Source organism: Panthera onca, chromosome B2, assembly GCF_046562875.1.
Source record: "Panthera onca isolate mPanOnc1 chromosome B2, mPanOnc1 haplotype 2, whole genome shotgun sequence".
Taxonomy (NCBI): domain Eukaryota; kingdom Metazoa; phylum Chordata; class Mammalia; order Carnivora; family Felidae; genus Panthera; species Panthera onca.
Genome location: NC_138343.1, coordinates 37773880 through 37796129, shown reverse-complemented (window position 1 = coordinate 37796129; position 22250 = coordinate 37773880). Strand labels below are relative to the sequence as shown.

At 39.7% G+C, this 22250-nt stretch overlaps 1 protein-coding gene across 5 annotated transcripts in view; it reads left to right on the top strand.

The window, feature by feature from the left end:
- KIF6 (kinesin family member 6) overlaps positions 1–22250 on the top strand; it is a 386396-nt gene that overhangs the window by 126798 nt on the left and 237348 nt on the right. For all 5 annotated transcript variants that reach the window (XR_009604951.3, XM_060615407.3, XM_060615405.3 and 2 more), the window contains 3 exons: positions 7420–7563; positions 8510–8596; positions 14633–14736. Coding sequence is in view for 4 of the 5 variants with exons in the window: in XM_060615407.3 (XP_060471390.2) it covers positions 7420–7563; positions 8510–8596; positions 14633–14736 (335 nt within the window). In the remaining variant the exon portion in view is untranslated. The remainder of the gene's footprint in view (positions 1–7419; positions 7564–8509; positions 8597–14632; positions 14737–22250) is intronic.

Genomic DNA, 22250 nt, shown 5'->3' with positions numbered 1-22250 from the left:
CAAAGCTGAGAAATGTTTCATTGTATGTACATGCCATGTCTTGTTTATCTGTTCATCCATCGACGGATGCTTCAGTTGTTGCTACCTTTTGGCTATTGTGAATAATGCTGCTGTGAACATTGGGGTAGCATTTTGTATATACCATTTCATTTAAACCTTACAACAGCCCTACAATGTAAGGTATTAGTTATTTCCATCTTGTAGATTTTAAAACTCAGATCTTCCTGAGGCCTTCCCAAGGTTACCAGCTAGCAGTAAGATGAGGAGTAGAATCTTGAATTGCCTGGCTACAAGGCCCATGTGTTTTCTTACTATACCTTATTGTTTTTACTGTAAAGTTTGTAATGGGTGTGAAAATAGGTTATAAATGGCCTCCTGTGGCCTATCTTTTCAGGCTTGTGGCTTAGTTATAGGAACATAATTTAGAGATGACTGATATCTTTTTTGGCTTCTGGTGACTTGAGTTCGTGATTGTGATCCTGCAATGGTTCTCTTTGCTTTACCTGTCCTCCCGACCCCTACCCCAAGTTTACTACAATCTACCCCAGTGTGTGCTCTGTTTTTTATTTCTGATTTTGACTCCAGGTGATAAGAGAGCTCATCTGAATTTAGCCAAATAAATTTTCCAGAAAAAAATCCTCACCCCTTAAAATGAGCATATTGAATTGGATGATTTCTCAAGTTTCTTTCAGCTCTGTGAGTGAAGTGCTGTGAGTTGAATGTTAAAGATGGCAACTACTTCCAAATTCTCAGAAAAAAAAAAAAAAGAGGAGCATGATTAAAACCTGGAGTAGAGAAGTGCAGACTATATTGGCAAGGCAGAAGGACTTGCTAACGAGTGTTGGAGGCTAAAAGATTTGAAAAAACAAACAGAAACACCCCCTCCCCCCTTTTTGAGACTGATATTGTCCTGATGGTAAATGCTTTCTAATGGTCAAGTTGGCTGAAAAAGCAGATTGAGAGAAACCTAAGGGAGTTGTATCTGAACAAGGTACATGCAGTTAGGCTCTAACCAAATAAACCCCCGTAATGCAGCACCCAGAGATTAATGACCTGCCCAGTGTTCAGATCAATTTTAGTGTTTCTGACAAGATTCAGGCTTCCCTAGCTCTTCCTTACTCAAATATTACACACTACTTTTACTTTAACAGAGCATTTACTTAATAGGACACTTACAAAACATTGATATAAAAACATAACGGACTATATTTAAAGTGCTTTATTTCAAAGAAATATACCTAGTTGTTTCAGTTGGTAGCACTGTTGGCTTTAATTCCCATTATGCCCATCTGTTCATACAAAATTATATTCATTAGTTGAATCAGAATTTCCACCAATTGTTACCACTCAACGAAAACATTCTGCCCCTAATCCTCTCTTCATTTTAGCACAACCTCTGTAAGCTGCTACTTGTCATTAGAACTATTTCTCTCCCCACATCTCTTCTCTTCAGGATTCTTATAACATCAGCCTCATGTGAGTGGTCTTGGTGGCTCTGTGCATTTGGTTTCCTGTATAACGAATTTATGTACTTAAACATTTACAAGGAGCAAGAGCATGCTGAGGACTGTGCCAGGCACTGGAGCATAGTGCCAAGCAAAGTAGAAACGGTCCTTGCCCCAGAGGTCTCATGGGCTGGTGCAGGGAGATGTGCGTGGAATAAATAGTCATTGAATACTTGGTTTTAGTCCAGGTGAGTTGTGCAGAAAAAGGCCAAGGGGTGAGGAAAGCTTATAATGGGGGATCGGACTTCAACTGAGAAAGGTGGAGGGAATGAAAGTTCTTTCAGGGCTGATATTAAGCAAAGATTCAAAGAATGAGTAGGAGGGAACCAGGCAGGGCTGGGGTTAGTGTATGTCAGGCAGTGGGAACTTGGAGTCCGTTAGCCCTTTGCTCCAGTACAGGGGCTCGATTGACCCAGAGCTGCAGTGACATTCACATGTCGTTGACCTTTGGCTTTCAGAATGTAAATAATCTGTTTCATATTCACCCAATGCGTCACTCCAGCTGTTAACTGCTTACACTGATCCACAAGTGTCTTCGTGGAGGTTATAGCATAAGACAAGGGAGAGAGAAAAAGGGGAAGGTTAGCCCGAGAGTGAAGAGGGACACAAATGTAGGAAACTGGAGTATGTGGACATAGATGTGTGAAGTTGAATAAATGTAGGAGTTGCGGCTAGAGAAGAATAGGTGGGTAGTAGAGAAATTTTGGAATTTCACACAGAAAGAGATAAGTGAGAGAGATCCAAGGAGTACAGGGGAATAGGAATAATAAAAAGAGGCAGGCAGATACCATTAATGAAATAACAGGACTTTTGTACACAGGTTTTCTTTATGTTGGACTTGATTATGGGGCTAACGAGACCGGACGTGTAACACAATTTAGTTTAACTCACTTCATTCATTCATTCACTCATTCATTCAACAAATTATGATTAAGTGTCCGTGAAGTGCTACAAGTTATGTTAGGCAATGGGGATAAATGCATGGGTGAGAAGATAGTCTATGCTATCGTGTTATCCAGTGAAGGAGCAAAGCAAATAAACAGATCCTTACAGGGTGCCTGGATGGCTCAGTCGGTTGAGTGTCTGACTCTTAATTTTGGCTTAGGTCATGATCCAAGGGTTGTGGGATAAAGCCCCACAGTTGGGCTCTGTGCTGGTTCCACAGTAGAACCTGCTTGAGATTCTCTCTTTCTCTTTCTGTCTCTCTCTCTCTCTCTCTCTCTCTCTCCCTGTGCCCCTCCCCCACTCACGTGTGCGCACTCTCATTCTTTCAAAAAAAAAAAAAATCCTTACATATAGTCAGATAAATGCTCTATTAGAAATTCAGGTAAATGTTTGTAATTAATTACATCTTCTCCATCTTATTTTATATATATCTATATCTATATATATGGAGATGTCCTAGGACAATTCGGTAACCTCTCTTACATTTATTATCCCACACTACTTATAGAAATTCCATGAAGAACCGTCACTGCCCTTCTAGCCATAATTATGGACCTTACACCTGCTCGCAGGGCACAACCTTTCTGAGTTGAATGCACCTTATTGTGCTCATAAGTAAATAAATTTCTGTTTGTCAGAACATTGTTGGTTTTGGAAATTTCCTTGTGTATGCAGTCCTCTTTCCAAAAAGTCTCCTTGAAAACATTTTAAGCCACAATAACAGGGTACATCTTGGCCCTAGAAATTAAGTCTGTGGAAGAGAAGGAAGGGGATATACGTATTTGTTCTAACCATAAGCCTCACCAAGTGCCCCTGGTGTGACCCTCAGTCTCTATCAGCCCAAACATCAAGTGAAAAACCACTGGGAACAGAGTGTTTGCTCTCTGCCTCTACAGAAATCAGAATCAGGGTCACCTTCAGCCAGTTACCCCCCATTAGTGGGACTTCCCCAGAGTTTTCGTTTCCATTTGGCTTCCACTAAATATGTGTGTTCAGGAGGAAAACTAATGGTGCCAGTGCCAGTTGTAACCACTCCAAATCATTGTCAGTTTTCAGAGACTAATTTTCCATGTGCTTCTGAGCTCTTTAAAGGGAAATCTCTTTAACTCATTAAATAGCAATCTGAGTTATTGATTTTAGGCATAGTTTCAAGATAGTTGGAGATACTGTTAAATATAATGTGAGTTTCCACTCTTTGTTGCTTAAAGAATGCCTTCAGGAACACATTGTTGTATTTGTACATGAAATCCCAATGGAAGTAGACACTAAAAAAAAAAAAAAAAAAGAATCCAGGTTGTATACCACCTCCTTACCCTGTGCCATGTGGATCATTTGGTTCCTGCTGAATTCGGAGAGCCCAAAGCTGCCCCACAAAGAATAATCTACCTTTGCCTCTCTCCCAAATACCAGCCATTTCTGGGTCACTCTGAAGATCTATATCTGCTCCAAGGGGTCTGGGCTTGTTATGGTATCCCCAAACTCCTTTAGAGCTGAGAAGATCCCTCTTGGAGAGAAATGGTCCAGAACTGGATTTATATGGCTGTAGCAAGTGTCCAAAGGGATCATAAGGAACATAGCCTGGACACCCCTGCAAACACGGGGTACTTTTTGTTTTACTATTCCAGAAACTACCTCTATGCATCTTTAAAACATTTTTGTGAGATAGGCAGGCATTCTAATCCCACTTTTACAAGTGAGGAAATAGAGACTAATAAAGGTAAGAGATTCGCCTAAAATCACACAAGTGTGCAGCTGGTTTCTGCCTCTGGTTCTTTCTTTTATTATGCACTGCTTTCATTTCCCCCATTTTTAAAGACCATGCTTTCCGATCCGTAATCCCATTTTGAATTTTAATTATTCTCTTGAACAATTTTAGAGCCCTTTCTGGAAAGGACATTGGGATTGCCTCTATAACACTCATTGCAGGAGTAGCAGCCAGGGGCCCATCCCAGCTCTAGGAGTAGACCTTGACTAGTGTAGGCTAGGTGGGACCTTGGCTAGAGTGATTGGTTCAGGGATGGGCCCGTGACCCATGTTTGTCCCTAGGAAAGCTCAGAATGTATGTTTAATAATTAGAGAACTTTATCACATCAGTTATAAATAAGAACATTGGTCAGCCATCTGGTGGCCATGAAGAGAGGCAGACTTCTATAACATAGAAGGTAGAGCAGATACTGGTGAAAACTAAGTCCTCGGTGGTAGCACTGCCCTTTCCTTAAAACTTTCCTATTGCACATGGGCCAATACATCTCCCTTAGGATTAAATCCAGTTTGTACATTTTCTGTCATTGCAACCAAAAGCAAGTTAAAAACTCCATTTACCTGAATACCAACAGGAAATTTAATAAGCGTATTCTCTTTCATATCATCTAAGTTTCATCAAGCTGTTGAATAGAAGAGATGTTATTTCCTGAAACAGGAAAAAAATAGTGACAGGAAAAAAATAGTGTTTTATGAAAAAATTTCAAAGTACTTACAATACTGTTAGATACTTAATTATGATTCATAATTAATAATGCCACCCTCTCCACACATCCGTCCCACCAACCCCTCCCTGTTTGGTCTGGTGTTTGATATTTGGGCCTGCCTTGCTTGTTATAGATATTTCATTTGTCCTCTTGGCTCTGAGGCTTTGGAGTTCTGCTCAGTGTCCCCTACTACCTACCGTCTTGCCACTCAGATTTGGGTCTGCCATGTTCCCCACTTCCTTTCCAATTATATCAAACTCAGTTCTGCCAAATCTCGTTGCATACTATTGACCCTCGCACTGTCTTCCTAGGTGAAGCTAATTAGTCTACTCATTTATTTGTTCATTTATTTCACGTAAATGCATCAAGTGCATGTTGTATTAGTCAGATTTCTTAGTTGTGAACTGGAAAACCCACTGTAGCTAATTTAAGCAGTGTAGAGTTTATTAAACATAAAGAGTCTCAAGAAAAGTTGAGAGCTGGACTTGGATACTATCCAGCTAGGAGCAGAGCAAACAGGAGACACATCCAACCACGCCACTGAACTGTTCTGCAAAACATTACCATTACCCCAGTTGGCACTCAGGGCATTAAGTCCTGGATTCCAGAAAGTTCCTGCAGCTGCCTCAAAGAAACCAGATGCCTTTGCCACCACATTGTCCTACAAATCTGATCTTCCTCCTGTGGCCACCACCTCTCATGACTCACCTCCCAGTTCCACACTAGGGTGTCCTCTTGATGGAGCTAGGTCTCTTGTGGAAAGTTGAATCGTAAGAGAGACTAGGTCCTTCTTTTTTTTTTTTTTTTTCCAAGTTTATTTATTTATCTTGAGAGAAATAGAGACAGCATGCATGGGGAAGGGGCAGAGTGAGAGAGGGAGAGAGAATCCCAAGCAGACTCTGTGCTGCCAGTGCAGAGCCTGATGTAGGGCTTGAATCCATAAAACCATGAGATCATGACCTGAGCAGAAACCAAGAGCTGGACTCTTTAACCAAGTGCGTTACCCAGGCGCCCTAGGCTGCTCACTTCTAATGGAAGGTGTGTGGCCATCAGCTCAGACTAAAGGCAGGGAGAGGAGGCCATGTGGAGGTTTGAAACAAAAGGATAAGATGTGAAGGCCTCATTTCTGAGAGTGGAGAAGTAATTATTGAGAGAAATATCACAGGATACCTGGTTTGCAGTAAAATGTGTGGTCAGCAAAATAAAGCGAGATCCAGTGGTCGTTTGTGTTTTTGCTCCAAACAGCCCTCAAAAACAATCTTGTTTTGTAAACCAAGGGAGTAGAAGAGGTTCTGTTGGTGGGAATTACACACCTGAGAGCGGGGAGGATCAGAACAGTGACAGGTGTTGGCAGAAGTATTTTCGAGAGTCAGGGCCTGGTGATGCCCTTCAAGTCACATCTGTGCGTGACTTATTCCTGATGCTTGGGATGGGCATCTAGCACTGGGTTCGTCTTTCCAGGAAAACCCCGAACCCCTGGTGGCTTCCTTTGGGAACCCCCACAGCAGCCTTTCATCCAGCTAGTTCCTTCTCATTAAGTACCTAACACACTTGCGAAAAGTAAGATGAACGAGACTCAGAACCAACATAAACTTCCCCCATCACTTACAGTGGTAGCAAACACATATAGAGCACTTCTTGTGAGCGGGGGGTACTTCTTAAAGCAGTTTGTACATTTTTACTCTAAATTGTACAGATTTTAACTCTAAATCATGCCAGCTTCCTATGAGGGAGATACTATCCTTTGTTTTATAGTTGAAGAGATTGAGGCAGAGATGTTGAGTGACCTGTCCTAGTAAGGCTAGGATGTCAGACCTGAACAATGTGGCACCCAATTCTCAGGTCTCTACCACTAACCCCTGCCGTCTCATAGTTCTTATATACTGTTCTGCCTCTTCTACCTTGAAGATGGGTCATATCAATCGATTTTGGTAGGATTTTAAAAATCTGGCATGATCTACTCTTGAGGTTTTTTTAAAAAAATGTTTATTTAGTTTTTGAGAAAGAGTGAGAGAGCACGAGCAGGAGAGGGGCAGAGAGATAGGGAAAGAGAGAATCCCAAACAACCTTTGCACTATCAGCGTGCAGAGTCTGACACTGGGCTTGATCTCATGGAACCGTGAGATCTTGACCTGAGCTGGAATCAAGAGTCAGACGCTTAACCAACTGAGCCACCCAGGTGCCCCTACTCTTGAGTTTTTATATAAATTTTCCAATGGCTGAAAACAGGATAATAACATACCCTGTTCTGTACCAAGTTATATCATCTGTCCAAAAATTACAGCATTCACGGTGGGATGTTTTTGCTAAGTTTACTTCCCTCTGCTTCCACCATTATTATACCAAATATTGTAAAGATATTTATTCTGAGCCCAAGTTTTAGATGTCACCCTGCATTGTTGTGATTTCTGTTTGTATTTTCACTGTAGTTGCGGCTTAGTTGACTGTCAAATGTGCATTTTCTGCTAATCTAATGCCATTATTTTTCTACTGTGCCACAGGTGATCATTGCTCTTTCAGAAAAACACCGTTCCCACATTCCCTACAGGAACTCCATGATGACCAGTGTCCTAAGAGACAGTCTGGGAGGGAACTGCATGACGACCATGATTGCAACACTCTCTTTAGAGAAAAGGAATATCGACGTATGTTGGTTCCTTCTGGGGATCTCAGTCTGAGTTTCTGTTGCTAGTTTATGAGATGGAGTTGAAGGTCCTGGGTGGGTTTCCATCTTTTCAGCTGCTTTCAGACACAAATACCCTGCAGAGTTCACAGCTTTGGTTTGTTTGCCGGCATTTTAATCATCCCCTTTGAGAATGGACTTCACACAGCACAGGATGGTGGGAAGAAGGCTCATACACGGGTTTTGGGAAGCCCCCTGGTGGGTTAGTAATGTTGGCTGGAAGACACGAGAGAAGAGACTCATTAGCTTCTGTTCCGTTTTGCTCCTGAAAACTGAGATACCTTGGAAGCACCTCCAAGAGGTGTCCCTGGACGTGTCGCTGAGCGCATCGCACAGGCCGTTTTGTCAGGGGCTGGCTTCTGACTGGCTTTCCTGGGTTGCTTTAGAGTCAGCTTGGCATTTTACACATTTCAGTTGAATGCCCAGGGTCTAGATTTTTCTCCCAAAGAGGAAAGCAGGAAGTGGCAGGGTGTCTTTCAAAACAAGGCCAAGCCCTAAGTGCATTCTAAGATGCCTTGAAAAGCCTCTCTCTTTGGTCTGTTAACAAATGTTTATTTTATAGTCTTTCATGTTTGTGAATTATAATAGTACCTGCTATGATTATGATTTGTATATGTAGTTTTCTGGTTGAATAGATCAATAGTTGAAAAAAACATACCAGTCGCCACTCAGGACCTCACGATCTCCCACAGTTTGGGCATTGATCATATTATTAAGCCAAAATAAAATTTTTATTAAAGTTTTTATTAAAATAATGTTCTAAAGCAAAGCTTCCTAATTTGGAAGACTGATTCCTCATTGTGTTTTATACACATCACTCTTTAGGTGTGCGTCTTTCTTCTGTGAACAAAACTTAAGTTTTATCTCTCAAAGTCATAACATTTTAAGGAGTTATGTTGCTTCCTTAGGAGTCTATATCTACCTGCAGATTTGCACAACGAGTGGCTCTCATAAAGAATGAAGCTGTTCTCAATGAAGAAATCGATCCCAGATTGGTAAGCCACTTTTAACTTACTATGTTAAAAAAAAAAGAAAAAAGTATATCATAGATGAGCAAAACTAGAGGAGCACATCCTCTGTTCCAGGCAGTGTTCTAAGTGTTGGAACTGTATTAATTTATTTAATTCTGATGACAACCTTACAAGTAGATGTTAACTCCATCCCCACTTGACGGATGACAAAACTGAGGCACAGAAATGGTAAATAACTTGTGTAGAGTCACAGTGCCATAAGCAGCAGAGCCAGGATTCAGGTGCAGATGGTCTGACTCAAGGGCCTGCCACCTGCAGTCCCATCAGTCTGTTCCCAAGATGTGCAGTGAGTCCCGAGGATGTGTATGATGCAGTCACATCCGCTTATATTTACATGCAGCTGGTGGCCTTTCAGAAAACATCAGTTTAACTTTCTAGAGATAATAATAATAGGCCATCTTTTATAAAAGCTAACAGAGAAGAAGTTCTAATGGTTATTAAGTAGAACCATATTTTGCATAACTGTCCTGTTATTTAGAGATTAAAAAAAATTCATCATGGGTTTGGTCTGTGGAAAAATAGCCAAGCTTCTAGTTTTATAGCAATGAGTCCTGCTTTATCAAAGTGCTTTTTTAAAGCAAAAATATTTGCAAGTTACATGACTCAGATCCTCATTTTAAATGCAGTTGTTTTCTCTTTATTTTGTTAGTCTTCTCTGAACGAAATACAACATGGAATCAACTTATGCCAACATTGAAGATGTTGAAATAGAATATTTCAGTTTTGTACATTCCCAAATTAAGATTATATTACTTTTCAAATCACTCAGCTCTTAAAATTTTCTCTAGAACAGAAGCTGGCATAAGCTTAGCAGGATGCGTTATAAAAAGATGGTGAAATCTTACCAACAGCACCTCATTTACAAATTTCTCAAATTCTAAAAAAAAAAAAAGCCCTTCTCAAATTCACTGTTACCCATATTAATTATTTCCTTTGGATTGTGCGCCCTGTCTCCCCTGAAGTCATTGCATTAAAGTGTAGAGGTAAAGAGGTAACAGAAATAATGAGGTTATTTGTTTTACTCTCCTCCCCTCAGGAACTTAAGCTGCCCTTATGGAAATCTCCTCTGGAGAAACCAAATGGGTGAGGTAGGGTCTCTTTCTAGCACAGGCCCTGGTGAAACAACAGCATAACACAAGACCCCCCCCTCCCCCCGCTGAAAGAAGGAGTCAGAATTCAAAGGCATGAGTCAAGTGAAATGGAACTTGTAAGATGAATTCTTCTACCATCCCTCCTTCTCCAGCAAGCAGCCCGGTAGCATCACTGAGCAGCGTGAGAAAGACAGGAATGAGCTATTAGCCCAAAGACAAAAATTAGTGCATAATTGAAGGAAAATAAACACATTTGACACTAGAGGGTCTTTTTCTTTAAGTTTTTAAAAAACAAAGAGAGACTTTTCTTTGAAGGAACTTGAAGAATGTGAAAAAAAAGATGAACATTATCATGTGTTTGATGTAGGGCTTGTGAGAAGCTTAACAAAAAGAGAAACCCGAATCAAAGCTGATAGCTGATAATTGAACAAATGTTGAGGTCTTCCTGATGCAGAATTCATCTGGTAATTGACAAGTATTATCTCCTGGCCTCTTTAATGGCTTCTAGAACTGACATTACTGTTCATTACTTTATGTACAGAGCTTTTCTGAAGCACAAGTGACAATTACAAATTTTTCCTCAAAACCACCTAAAACACAACTTGGATGGGATTTCCAATATCTTACTGTCAAAATCCAATGGCACACAGGAAGCCAACCCTCTGAGAGCAGGATCATCAAGGATTTGACTTGCTTTCTTTACAAGTATTAATACCTCAGGGAGACAATATGATAAAAGAATTGTAAGCAGGCCAGAGTCTGTGGTGACTGGGCATGGCCCCAAATCTTCTAAGGAAGGCTCTCATTCCAAAGTTTCTACACTAATTTGATGCGAGATGTGACTGTACTAATCTCAAAATCATGAAAAGTTGGCTTAGTTTTGAGATTTCTGTTCAGTAACAGAAGATAATTTGGTTGTTAGATTTGACTTTGAAAGCCTTAGCAGATGTAGAAAATATGGCATCAATATTAATTTAGTGGAGCAGGAGGTGGGGGGAGGGGAGGTTCGAATACAAATGAATGACTCACATAGTTCCTGTCTAAGGATTTTCACTCTGCAGAGCTTGATGATTCCAAGCATGTTTTTGAAAAGGAGCAAACAACCAAAACCCACTCAATCCTGTGCATTTAAATGAAATTCCAGGAGCACTGATGTGTTCAAAATACTCAGTCACCATGTTCTTTGGAACATCAGGTCTAGTTGATGTGGCAGAGATAATCTGAAACCCACTGATATAAAATTCGACAGGCACGTTTGACATATATGTCTGAAGTTGAATGAAGTAAATAAGGGGATTCTCCAGGGCCCAGAAACAAAGTTGAGGCTGCAGTTGTCTTGGAGTAGAAGAGGTGAAGGGGATTGTAAGAAAAGCATCAGAGTTGAAGCCCCGGAACCTTGGAAGACAGATGATGAACCCGTGACACCCTGTCTGCTTCCCAACATAAAACAAGTGAAAAGGTGAACCAGAAAGGGGCAAAAAAATCTGTCCACTGACATAGGGAGATGCTAGTGAAGCTTGTCTGCCTTAGCCTGAACTTTAGGTGGAGCAAAATATGGTTTCTCTGAAAATTTGAAATCCTAATGCTCTGTTACACATGCGTTTGAAGTTCAAATTTACAAACTCCCTTGGTCTGGTAGACCCCAAGCCAAGAAGTCAGATAAATGAGTGAGAAAAATAAATCCAAAACAGTAGAAAGACAGAAATAAAAGTGTGGAAATGAGTGAAAACAAAACCCAAAGCGGAGATACAGTGGAGAAGAGCAACAAACCCCAGAAGTTGATTTTTAATCTAATAATAAAATGAACAAATCTCAGGAAAGATTAATGAAGACAAGAATAAAGAAGGCAGAAATCGATACAATATTTGCAATGAAAAGAGGACTTACCTATAGGCACAGTAGATATCTTAAAATAATAATAAAAGTATTTTGAGTGACTTTATGGCTGTAAATTTGGAAACAAACAAAATAGACAATGTCCTACAAAAATATCACACTGAAACTAATGCAAGAAGCATTAAAAAAGCATGAATAGATGTATGACTAATGACTAGATTCAATAATAACAAAGCTACCAAAAGGAGAGAAAGAAAAACAGAAAAAGAGAAAGAAGAAGGAGAGAAGTGATGGAGGAAGGGAGAAAAAAAAGACAGGAAGGAAAGAAGGATGAACCAGACTCGATGTTTTTTTAAGTTGGTCGAATATTGAAGGAAGAGTATAAATTGAATTCAGCCTGCTAATTTTTGTTTTAGGGAATTTGCATTACGACCATATATTATTAATATGATATATGGTATCATGAGCTAGTTGGGTTTATTTTGGGAATTTAAAGGTAATCTATCATTAGAAAACATGTTAATGTATAGTAAAAGAATAAGAGCCATGGGAAAAATAAACACCAAATTTCAGGTAATGGTAACAGGGAATTCATTTAGGGAAGGCTATACAGAGACTTGGGCTTCAAAAGAGTAATGTTTTATTTCTTAAGCTAAGTAGTAGGTATATAGGTATTTACTTACGCTAACTAGTGGATTTATAAGGTATACTTTATGTCTTTTTGTACATTGGAAGTAGTTCATGCGGAAAAAAAAGTCACATGAATTAAGGTGACTTATCATATTCACAGTTTAAAAGAGAAAAATTATATTATCACATTACTAGATGCAGAAAAAGTATTTGATAATATTAAACATTCATCCATGGTTTGAAAAGACTCGTCAAACTATGAATATCAGTGAACATCCTTCAAGTGATTAAGGGTATCAACCGAAAGCTAGAGCAAACATTTTAAAGGTGAAATGTTAGAAGGAATAAGATCAGCATATCGGAAGCATTATACTTCGAAGTCCTAGCTAGGACAGAGACATTAAAAAAATAATAATAATAGTGTATGAGGATTTGAAAAGAAGAAAACATCTGTCATTGCTTACAGATAATTTAGTTGCTTATATAGAACATCTAAGAATATGTAATGATTAATAGAAACAAAACAATGTTCAGAAAATTATGTGGCACATAATTCATACATAGAAATTGTCTTCCTATAAATCAAAGCCAACAACTAGAATATGTAATATTAGAAAAATTTGATTTACAGCAGCAACAAAAACTTGAAAATTCTAGGAAAAAAACTCTAATTAAACATATTTATAGAAAACGTGATACATCTTTATTTAAAGGAACCGGTGGAACGCCATACTATATTCATGGATGAGAGGATTCAACATGACTAATTTGATAAGTCTTACCAAATTACTCCTTTAATCGAATTTATTTCTGGCTAAAAATTGAGGAGGACCTTTGGGGAAATTTTATAAGCTGCATCTCAAACTTATACGAAAGAACAAATGACCAAGAATAGCCATGTCTGTTTTGGAAAGGAATAAAATGAAAGTGGCTTGTTCTATCTAGCTGCCAAAGTTTCCTAAGATATAATCATTAAAATAGCGTAGTATTGCCGCACATATAGTCAAGTACATAAATGTTTTTAACCAATGGCCCAGAAAAGGACACATTTATATGTAGAAATATGTTATGTAACAAAATTATAATAGCAAATCTTGCATGGTTAGCTGCTGTATAAAAAATAAAATTAGATCCATATCTCATACTTTATCCAAAATAAAAGCCCACATGTGAAAAGCAAAGCTTTAAAACTTTTATAAGAATATATAGGAAAATATTCCTATGGTTTAAGGTAGAAAATGGATTTTGTTTACGAAGACACAAAACTACAACTCATAATGGAATAAGTCGATAATGAAATCATACTGAAATTTAAAACTTTCACTTAACACACAGAACACCACAAAATGGCATAGATTGGGAGAAATCATATACCTTACATAAAACTAATAATGGATTCATATATAAAGCAGCCTGCATAAGGCTTTCCATAAGGCTTTCCTTTTTCCATAAGGAAAAAAAAAAAAAAACACAACTCAGTGGAAACAAACAAGAATATAAATAAGTGATTTACAGAAGAGGAAACCAAACAGCCGATATACATATGCAGAGATGACCAACCTCCCTAGTAATCAGAAAATGCATATTTGAACTAAACAAGGTGCCATTTTACATCTTCCAGACCGGCAAAATTAAAGCGTCTGTCAGTACTCCATAAGCAGTGAAGTAAATGTGGGCAAACAGGAACTGTATATCATGGATGAAGAATCTAAGTTTGTACAACTACTCTGAAGACCAACTTAGCAAGGCATACTGAAGAGGAGGGAGATGCACAGACTCTCCAACCATGCACTTTTGTTTCTAAGTGCACACATCAGAGACACTCACATATGTGCCCAAGGAGGTGTTCATAGTGTTGATAGCCACATTGTTTATAAAAGCAAAAGTAAAAATCCTAAATGTCCATCAGCAGGAGACAGAGATAAATTGTGACATAGTCCTTTACTGAAGCAGTATATGCCCATGAAAATTAATGAACTAGAGCTACATGTAGCAGTATAAATAATCTCAAAAAAAGAAGTTATCATTCCATGCAGTATGGTAACATTTACATAAGGTTTAAAGCATGGAAAACGATACCATATATGACTTACAGTGCCATCCATAGGTATAGATGGAGGAAACATATGAAAACATGCAGGGAGATGCTCTCCACTATATATAGTACAGTGATCACCCCGGGAAGGACAGAAAAGGAATAGGAATTAGGAGCTCCGGTTACATAAGTAATGTTTTATTTGTTAAAATAAATTCTAGAACTATTTTGACAAAATGTTGAGATTTAACAAAGCTGGGTGGTAGGGCCAGGGGTGGCTTTCCGATCATTCTCCGTATGTTTTTGTGTCCTTAAAATAATTCGTAATTTGCAAAGATGTATGTTCTCTGTCACCAAGTTCCCTTTAATGAGGAGGTGACGTTGATTCTCCCGCCTTGCCGTTTGTAGATGATTATACGCCTACAAAAAGAAATTCAGGAGCTGAAGGATGAACTGGCCATTGTCACTGGGGAGCAGAGGACAGAGGCGCTCACAGATGCAGAGCTCCTTGAGTAAGCCTGCAGACCTTTTTCTTTTTCTTTAACAGTGAAAGTTTGTGTTAACTTCTTTGTTGGCCCTAATGTTATGAATTCACCTCAAAGCACAAAGGTCTCCTGGGACAGTCTGAAATTGCATTTAGGCGCCAGTTAAGAGTGGCGGCTTTCCATGAAAAGCTGGATAAGGCTCGCAGTGTTTTTGCCGCCTCAGCTTTGAGGAAGTAAAGAACAGAGCATAGAAAGGATGGGAATATCCTTCTCATGCCAGCTGAAGAGAAGGGCTTGTGTAATAGTCGTGCAATTAAAAACATATACACCAACCCCTCATATGCTGTGGATCTCAGATCTGAAAGGAATTCAAGAAATGTCCTTTGTATTAAAAAGCATCTTGTTGCAAGCACCAATTTATCCCATGCCAAGGTAGGCTCTCTCCTTTAATAAATAGATGGCCCATATATTATAGTTCAAATACTAGAAATGGGAATGAAAGCAGGTATTCAGGGCTTTATACAGCATGGCATCTGTCAGTGGCACAGTGTGGCTCTCGTTCTCTCTCTGATCGTGAGCCACAGTGGTGGACTTTCTTGTTGTTTCTGTGCAACTTATAAAGCATCTGTGGAGTGATAATAGTGGGCTGGACTTAGAAGGCAGTGATATTCTCTATTTCCAAAGGAGAAATAGAGATACACAAGATTTTTCTAAGGGCTTACAATCATTTCATCTAACCCTCTCTCAACAGAGAAAATGGTAAGTAATAGAGTTGATGAAAATATTTTCTTTAAACTACTTCCTGGCTGTGCCGAAAGGTAGGTCTAAACATTGAGAAGCCTTAAGCAAGTTTTTTTTTTAGAGCTTATTTATTTATTTTTGAGAGAGAGGGAGAGCGTGCACGAGTAGGGGAGCAGCAGAGACAGAGGGACACAGGATCCCAAGCAGGCTCCTCGCCATCAGCGCAGAATTCAGTGTGGGGCTCACACTCAGGAACCGTGAGATCATGACCTGAGCTGAGATTAAGAGTTGTACACTTAACTGACTGGGCCACCCAAGTGTCCCAAAGAAGCTTTCTGCTATAATCAAAGCTTCACTCTTCTAGGATAGCATCTAGAACACTCTGTTTAATAATAGGAGAGGCTCCTAGGGCTTTCCTTATAAATTTGCTCTGTGGCATATATGCAATTAATGCCACAGTGATATCTAATGATATCTTAGATGCTGAGAAAACCAAGCTGAGAATTCCCTCACTATGATGCTCCCTTCCCCTCAAAGAGAGGAATTACCAATTATTATCTTTGAAGATGCCTCTGCAGAATTTTGATCTTCAAGTCAGGGTTCAGCCAAGAAAAGAAAAACATTCTAGACCTCTCAACAGAAGGAATTTACCATGGGAAAGTTGTTGCACGGGAGGTGACATTGCAGGAAATACGCAGCACCCCAGACATCAGGAGCAGCAGGAGCCGTGACACCCTGGGATTGAAGGGATGATGGTAGAAGCTTATGTTACCAAAGTCTGAGACTGGAGCTGACCAACCAGAGCTAACCCACAGTGATGCTGTCCCATGTAAACTGGACCACCAAACAAAGAGCCACAGGTGCTATCAGAGACAGCATCCTGGCAGGGAGTCCTGGCTTCTCTCTCACACCACTTCCAGTCTTCTACCTGCACGTCCCACTGGCTGAACTTGCCCGGAAACCAGAAACATGCCCAGAATTTGCCCAGAAACCATGCTCTCCCTGTTGGGAGAGTCAGAGAATGTAGTTTCCTGTGATGCAGGGTAAAAGAGGGGAAAAGTAGAAATCGGATCCAAGAGCAAGAAGGCAAATGGCCAGTACGTGAAATAAGTACCAGAGTTTTTGCTAAGTCCGGCACATCCCAAATGTTGTTCAGGAGGCTCAGTTTAAGGATAAGATTTTGCATGTGGTGGTTTTAAGATGTCCGCTCCCTCCACTGCACCAAGTCTGAGGAATTGTAGAACTGAAACATCTGAATCTGTAGCCACACCCAAGAATAAGATGGAAACGTCTCAGGGGACTAGAGGCTTCAAGGAGTTCCAGGTAGATTGAAAGGTGGGGTTTAGATGGGTAAGAGGAAAGGGTAGACCAAGACTGGGCGCTGCACCGTAAAAGCTACAAGGCTCGACATGGTGGCTCCCTGGAGCGGGAGAGGGCTGGGAGCAGCCTGCGAGGATTTGGCAGAGCCATGGTAGTGAGTGCAGTCTGTCTTGTGAACCCCTGTGCGCTCCTTCTTCTCCGCTCCACCCAGTGTTTAGGTCAGCGTTTAGGATGGAGAAATAGGGAAAGGCCCCAGGTAGCTGATGATATCCAGGACAAACTGGGGACCAGAGAAGCCCTGAAGGCCAGCCGCTGTCCTCGGCTCTGCCCAAGCCCTGTTCCCACTGAGAACAGTAAGGAGCATGGAGCATGAGCCCCCACAGCCGCTCGGCCCTCTTCCAGGACCACCTGCCCAGGGCTGAGAGTCTAGGAAAGATGAGTTCACAGTTGGGAACAACCAGAAACGTGAGGACTGCCGACTTAAAGAAAGACCAGGACAAGGAGCCTTTACAGCTTGGAGGCTTCAGAACTAAATGTTATAAGAAGAGTGATTTAATATCTTTAGAGATGTACAAGACAGCATTATATCCACGAAACAACAGGACCTTTATTTTTATAAAACAGACTGAAGGAGATCTGAAAAATGAAGAAATGTAATTGTTGCCATTAAGAGCTTAATGGATGGCTCAGTGGCAGAATGAAAAAACAGAGGGGCAAATTAGTCAGCTAGGAAGATCAAGGCTAAGGAATTCTTCCAGAATAAAAGATGAAAGGAGAAAGGGAGAGACATTTAAAAGAAAGGAATCATAGAGATTAGCTCTAGATTTACTAATATCTAACAAATAGAAGTTTATAAAGGAGAAATAGAGATAAGGCAGAGGAGCCAATGGTTAAAGAAATATCTAAGGATTTCTTAGAACTAAAAAAAAAAAAAAAAAGACAGACTTCACAATGAGAGGGTTACCATGTGCTAAGCTGTATAAGAATGTAAAAAATTTTAGAACCTCAAAATATAAAAGAATCCCAAAAATTATCAGAGAAGAAAAATATTATTAACAATCAAGAATCTGATTTAGAGCAGACTTTTCAACCTCTCTGGAAACAGGAACCTATAGTACTGAAAAACAAAACAGAAGAAAACAAAATAGAAAACAGGACTTTGAATGGAGATTTCTGTATCTGGCCAAATTAGCATGCAAATGAACACGTGAAACAAAGGCATTTTTCAGACACAGAAACTTTGAGACAGACAGTTAACCACCCTAGTCCTTCTCTAGAAGAGACTACGGCAAGGCTATATTTCACGAAAAGAAACATGCTGTAAAGCGTGAAAAATAATAACGAACAGATATTATTTCTTTATGACACCTATTACTGTATTAAATTTACATTATATCTTTTACCAACTTGCCACTTCCCACATACACAGATGTTTCTGATTAAAAGTTATTGACAGAAGTCCAATTTGTCATTCGTAGGAGTTTCGGGGGGTCTACTGGAGAGAAATAAATTTGTGACAACCAATTTAAGATACCGATGGACTCTTAGAGCATAGTTGGTGTCCTTTGAGCCACAGATAACAAGTGTATACATGCTAGTTGGAACAGATTCTATATAAGACAGTATGTAGGGTTGCCATTAGTTTTTCTGGGCACTTGGTTCATTCATTCATTCATTCATTCATTCATTCATTCAACATGTAGTCTTCATCTAGTATTTACAAAACTCTGCCCTAGGCCTTCAGAGAAGAACAAAAGATGAACGAAACCTACATTCACCTCTCCAGGGGTTCACAATGTAGTGGCAGTGACAGACATAAGCACAAGTAATCACAATGCAAAATGTAAGTGTTATGAGAAGATAAAAATAAAACATGAGATTGCAGAGATAGTAATGATTAATTATGAGCTCAGGAATCATGTAAAATTAGTTCCTGTGCTGGTAAGTAAACTTCAGCAGCTCCCAGTGAATTACTTCTCTGCTGCCAAGTTAAGTATACTATATGGCACTACATCTTATTCATGATTTCTGATCAGCACAGAGGGAGAACGAATGCAAAATGTCACACCCACCCTGCCAAAACAAAGCACAGGGTTTGCCAAAATCCAGTACCTTGGGTGCTTGTTCATACTGACAGTGAGGATTATTCAGATAATGTGGGGTTTTGTTATGGTGTTTGTTATTTTGTTGTTACGGTTATGTTTTGCCATAATTAGCTAGAGTGAATATTGGCACAACTTAAAATTCATCAGATTTAAGCGTTCTTTATCCTCTTAAAGTAAAAGAGAGAAATTAAAATGTGCCTCGACTCTGGCACTGCTGTGTAATATCATGAGTCTGTGCTTTGTCTCCGGGGGCCCCTGGACATTTATTCAGGACTGTGAGTCAGATTCAGTCTCTCATGGTGCCAGGGCTCCCTGGATGGTCAAGGGGTGGGGGGTGGGGGGAGATAGTGGTGTTGGAGACAGGAAGAGTCCCATAGCTTGGCAGGACAGAATGGCAGAAATGCAGTGGCTTTGGCCTATTTCTCTGTCTTGCTGATTCCTGGCTTTATGCTGACTGGAATGGCATAAGGATATTCCTATCAGGGATTTTGTGAAGGATGTCAGAAAGCAGATATTTAATAGATAATGTATTCTGTATTCACTGTTATGTACAGTGGACAGTTTGGTGATGTCTGTTAATATCTGGCCCTATCAAATTTTTTTTGAACGATTTCCTAACATGTCATTTCTTAATGTAAATATTTGTTGCACTGACTTGGATGCCTCAACTGAAGAGGGTTGCAGATGTCAGCCTCCAGTTATTGTGATATTTTTAGTTTACATCTTTTTTTTTGCCTGTATAAATTTGAAAAGAGACAGCTGGATGAAGGCTGTATAGCCAAGTTAATGTTTATACAGAACTTCTTGGGTGAAGATTTGATTCTGATTGATTCTCTAAACACATACCTCTTTCTTTCTGTGGTTAAAAAGAAAAGAAAAGAAAAAAGAAAAGAAAAAAAGCCTGTAGATCTCTGGCTAAGATGGAAGTATTCTATCCTGGCCCAAGTCTAAATGAGTAAAATATTTTCTGCATAGCAACACTTTACTTCTGAGATGGAATTGAATTGGATCTCATGGGCTCAAGCTTGCCCAGAGTAAACTTCCAAACATCTGGATCCCTTTCTTTTTTCTGTTTTCCCCTCAGCCTTATTGAGACATAATTGGCATAGAACATTGTGTGAGTTTAAGGTGTACAATGTGATGAGTTAATATATGTATATATTGTGAAACGATTACCGCTATAAAGTTAGTTAACACATCTATTACCTCACATACTTGTGTGTGTGTGTGTGTGTGTGTGTGTGTGTGTGTGTGTGTGTGTTGAGAGCTTTAAGATCTACTCTCAGAAACTTCCAAGTATACAGTACGGTATTGTTAACTATAATCACCATGCTATAGATTAGATCCTCAGAACTTATTCATCTTATAATTGGAGGTATGTGCCCTTTGACCAACATCTTCCTCGTTTCCCCCATCCCCCACCCCCCAGCCCCTGGCAAATGCCCAGTTTATGCTCTGTTTCTCTGAGTCCAACTTTTTATTTTCCACACACAAGTGACTTCATATAGTATTTGTCTTCCCCTGGTTTATTTCTCTTAATTATTTTTTGCAAGTTACTTAATCCTTCATCCCAATGTATTGAGCACCTACTAGAGGCTAATCATTTTAATATGTGCTTTTGGGTATTCAGAAATATAGGACATGGAAGATTATTCTAAGGAGTGACAGTTTTATTGGGAACATAACATGTATACAAAAATGTATACAAAATGTATACCAAAAAAGTGTGTACACATTTATACACACACGTGTGCATATAAAACCAGGAACAAGATAGCATATCAGTGGAAGGAAAAAATGAACACTGAGAATTGTAAAACCTTAATTATGATTCTAATTCTACTCATATTCAGTTTTTAATGGCTCTCTAGACTTGAGTTTCGTCATGTATAAAGTGAGAGAATTGTACTAAAGCTATCTGGGCACTCTTTCAGCTCCCTGTTTTTAAATCTAATATCAGCTTATTACACATGGTTTAATGTGGTTTTTACTCATTATCTATGATAATGAAAATCTGAATCATGGAGGAATTCAGAAATAGAAGTCACTGCAGATATCACCATCCAGTAAGCTAAATAAGCCATAAAAGATGTTAAGAGGAAGGCGTCTAGGGGCGCCTGGGTGGATCAGTTGGTTAGGCCTCCAACTTCCGCTCAGGTCATGATCTCATGGTTTGTGAGTTCAAGCCCCTCATCAGGCTCTCTGCTGTCAGCACAGAACCTGCTTCAGATCCTCTGCCTCCCTCTCTCTCTCCCCCTACCCCCTCTCAAAACTATAAATAAACATTAAAAAAAAAAAAAAGGTACCACTCTAAGATAAAGATGAGAGGCCGCATAAACGAAGGTGCCGAGAAGGAAAGAACACACTGCATATGTGCTGGGGGGCGGGGGGAGGGGCAAGAGACCAGTGTGGAGGTTTGCACGTAAGAGGCACTAACTAGCGAGGATCTAGGTTAAAACTGGCCTGGCAGGAGCCTGGCGTCGTCTTGGAAGAATTGAAGAATAGGATTAGACAGATAAACAGTGACCTCATGGTGGGTTATGAATACCATATGTAGAAGAGCTACTCTTTTGTTTTATTTAGTGGTGACTAGGAAACATTGTGCTTTGAGAGTATTGCAGTTCATTCATTTATAATGTTTATTGTGCTCGTCTTTGTGCTAGACCCTGTTCTAAGGGCTAGAGATACAGAAATGAACAAAACAAAGTCCTTGCCCTTATGGAGCTTACATTCTAGTGGGGAGAGAGATAATACACAAGACAAATAACTAAAATACAGAGCATTTCAGAGAGCAGAAAGTACAAAGAGAAAAAACAGGAGTTGCAGTTTGATTAGGATGACCGTGGAAGAATTTATATGATAAAGACTTTTTTATGGTTACTACCCTGATAGCAATGAATAGAATGAGCAGGAGCGAGAGATCAGGATGATATTACCATCCAGTTTGGAGTGATGATGGGAAAGAAGTCTCCAGGAATGACAGTGAAAGCAGAAGAAGAGACAGATGTGAGACACTTAGTTGAGGAAGAATCAACAGAAGTGATGGCTACTAATATTAAAGATAAAGAAGGGAGGATAGTGCAAAGACTTAAGATGGATTATCAGAGGTTAGGAAAAGAAGCTGGTGGAGGGTAGGAAATGTTCGGTTCTTGACATGATGAAGGAATACACAATGTACAGGTTGGATTCTGGAACTTTAAAGAAGATTGAGGCTGAAGATTTAAATTTTGGAGCGATTGGCATTGAGTTGACCTAATACTGAAGTCAAGTCTGTAAGCCAGCTCAGAAATTCTCTGATCTGATTTGAAATAGGTGATAATTGGGATCACCAAGACCACACCTCCCTACAATCAAAGTTACCGTAGGCAGTTTGCC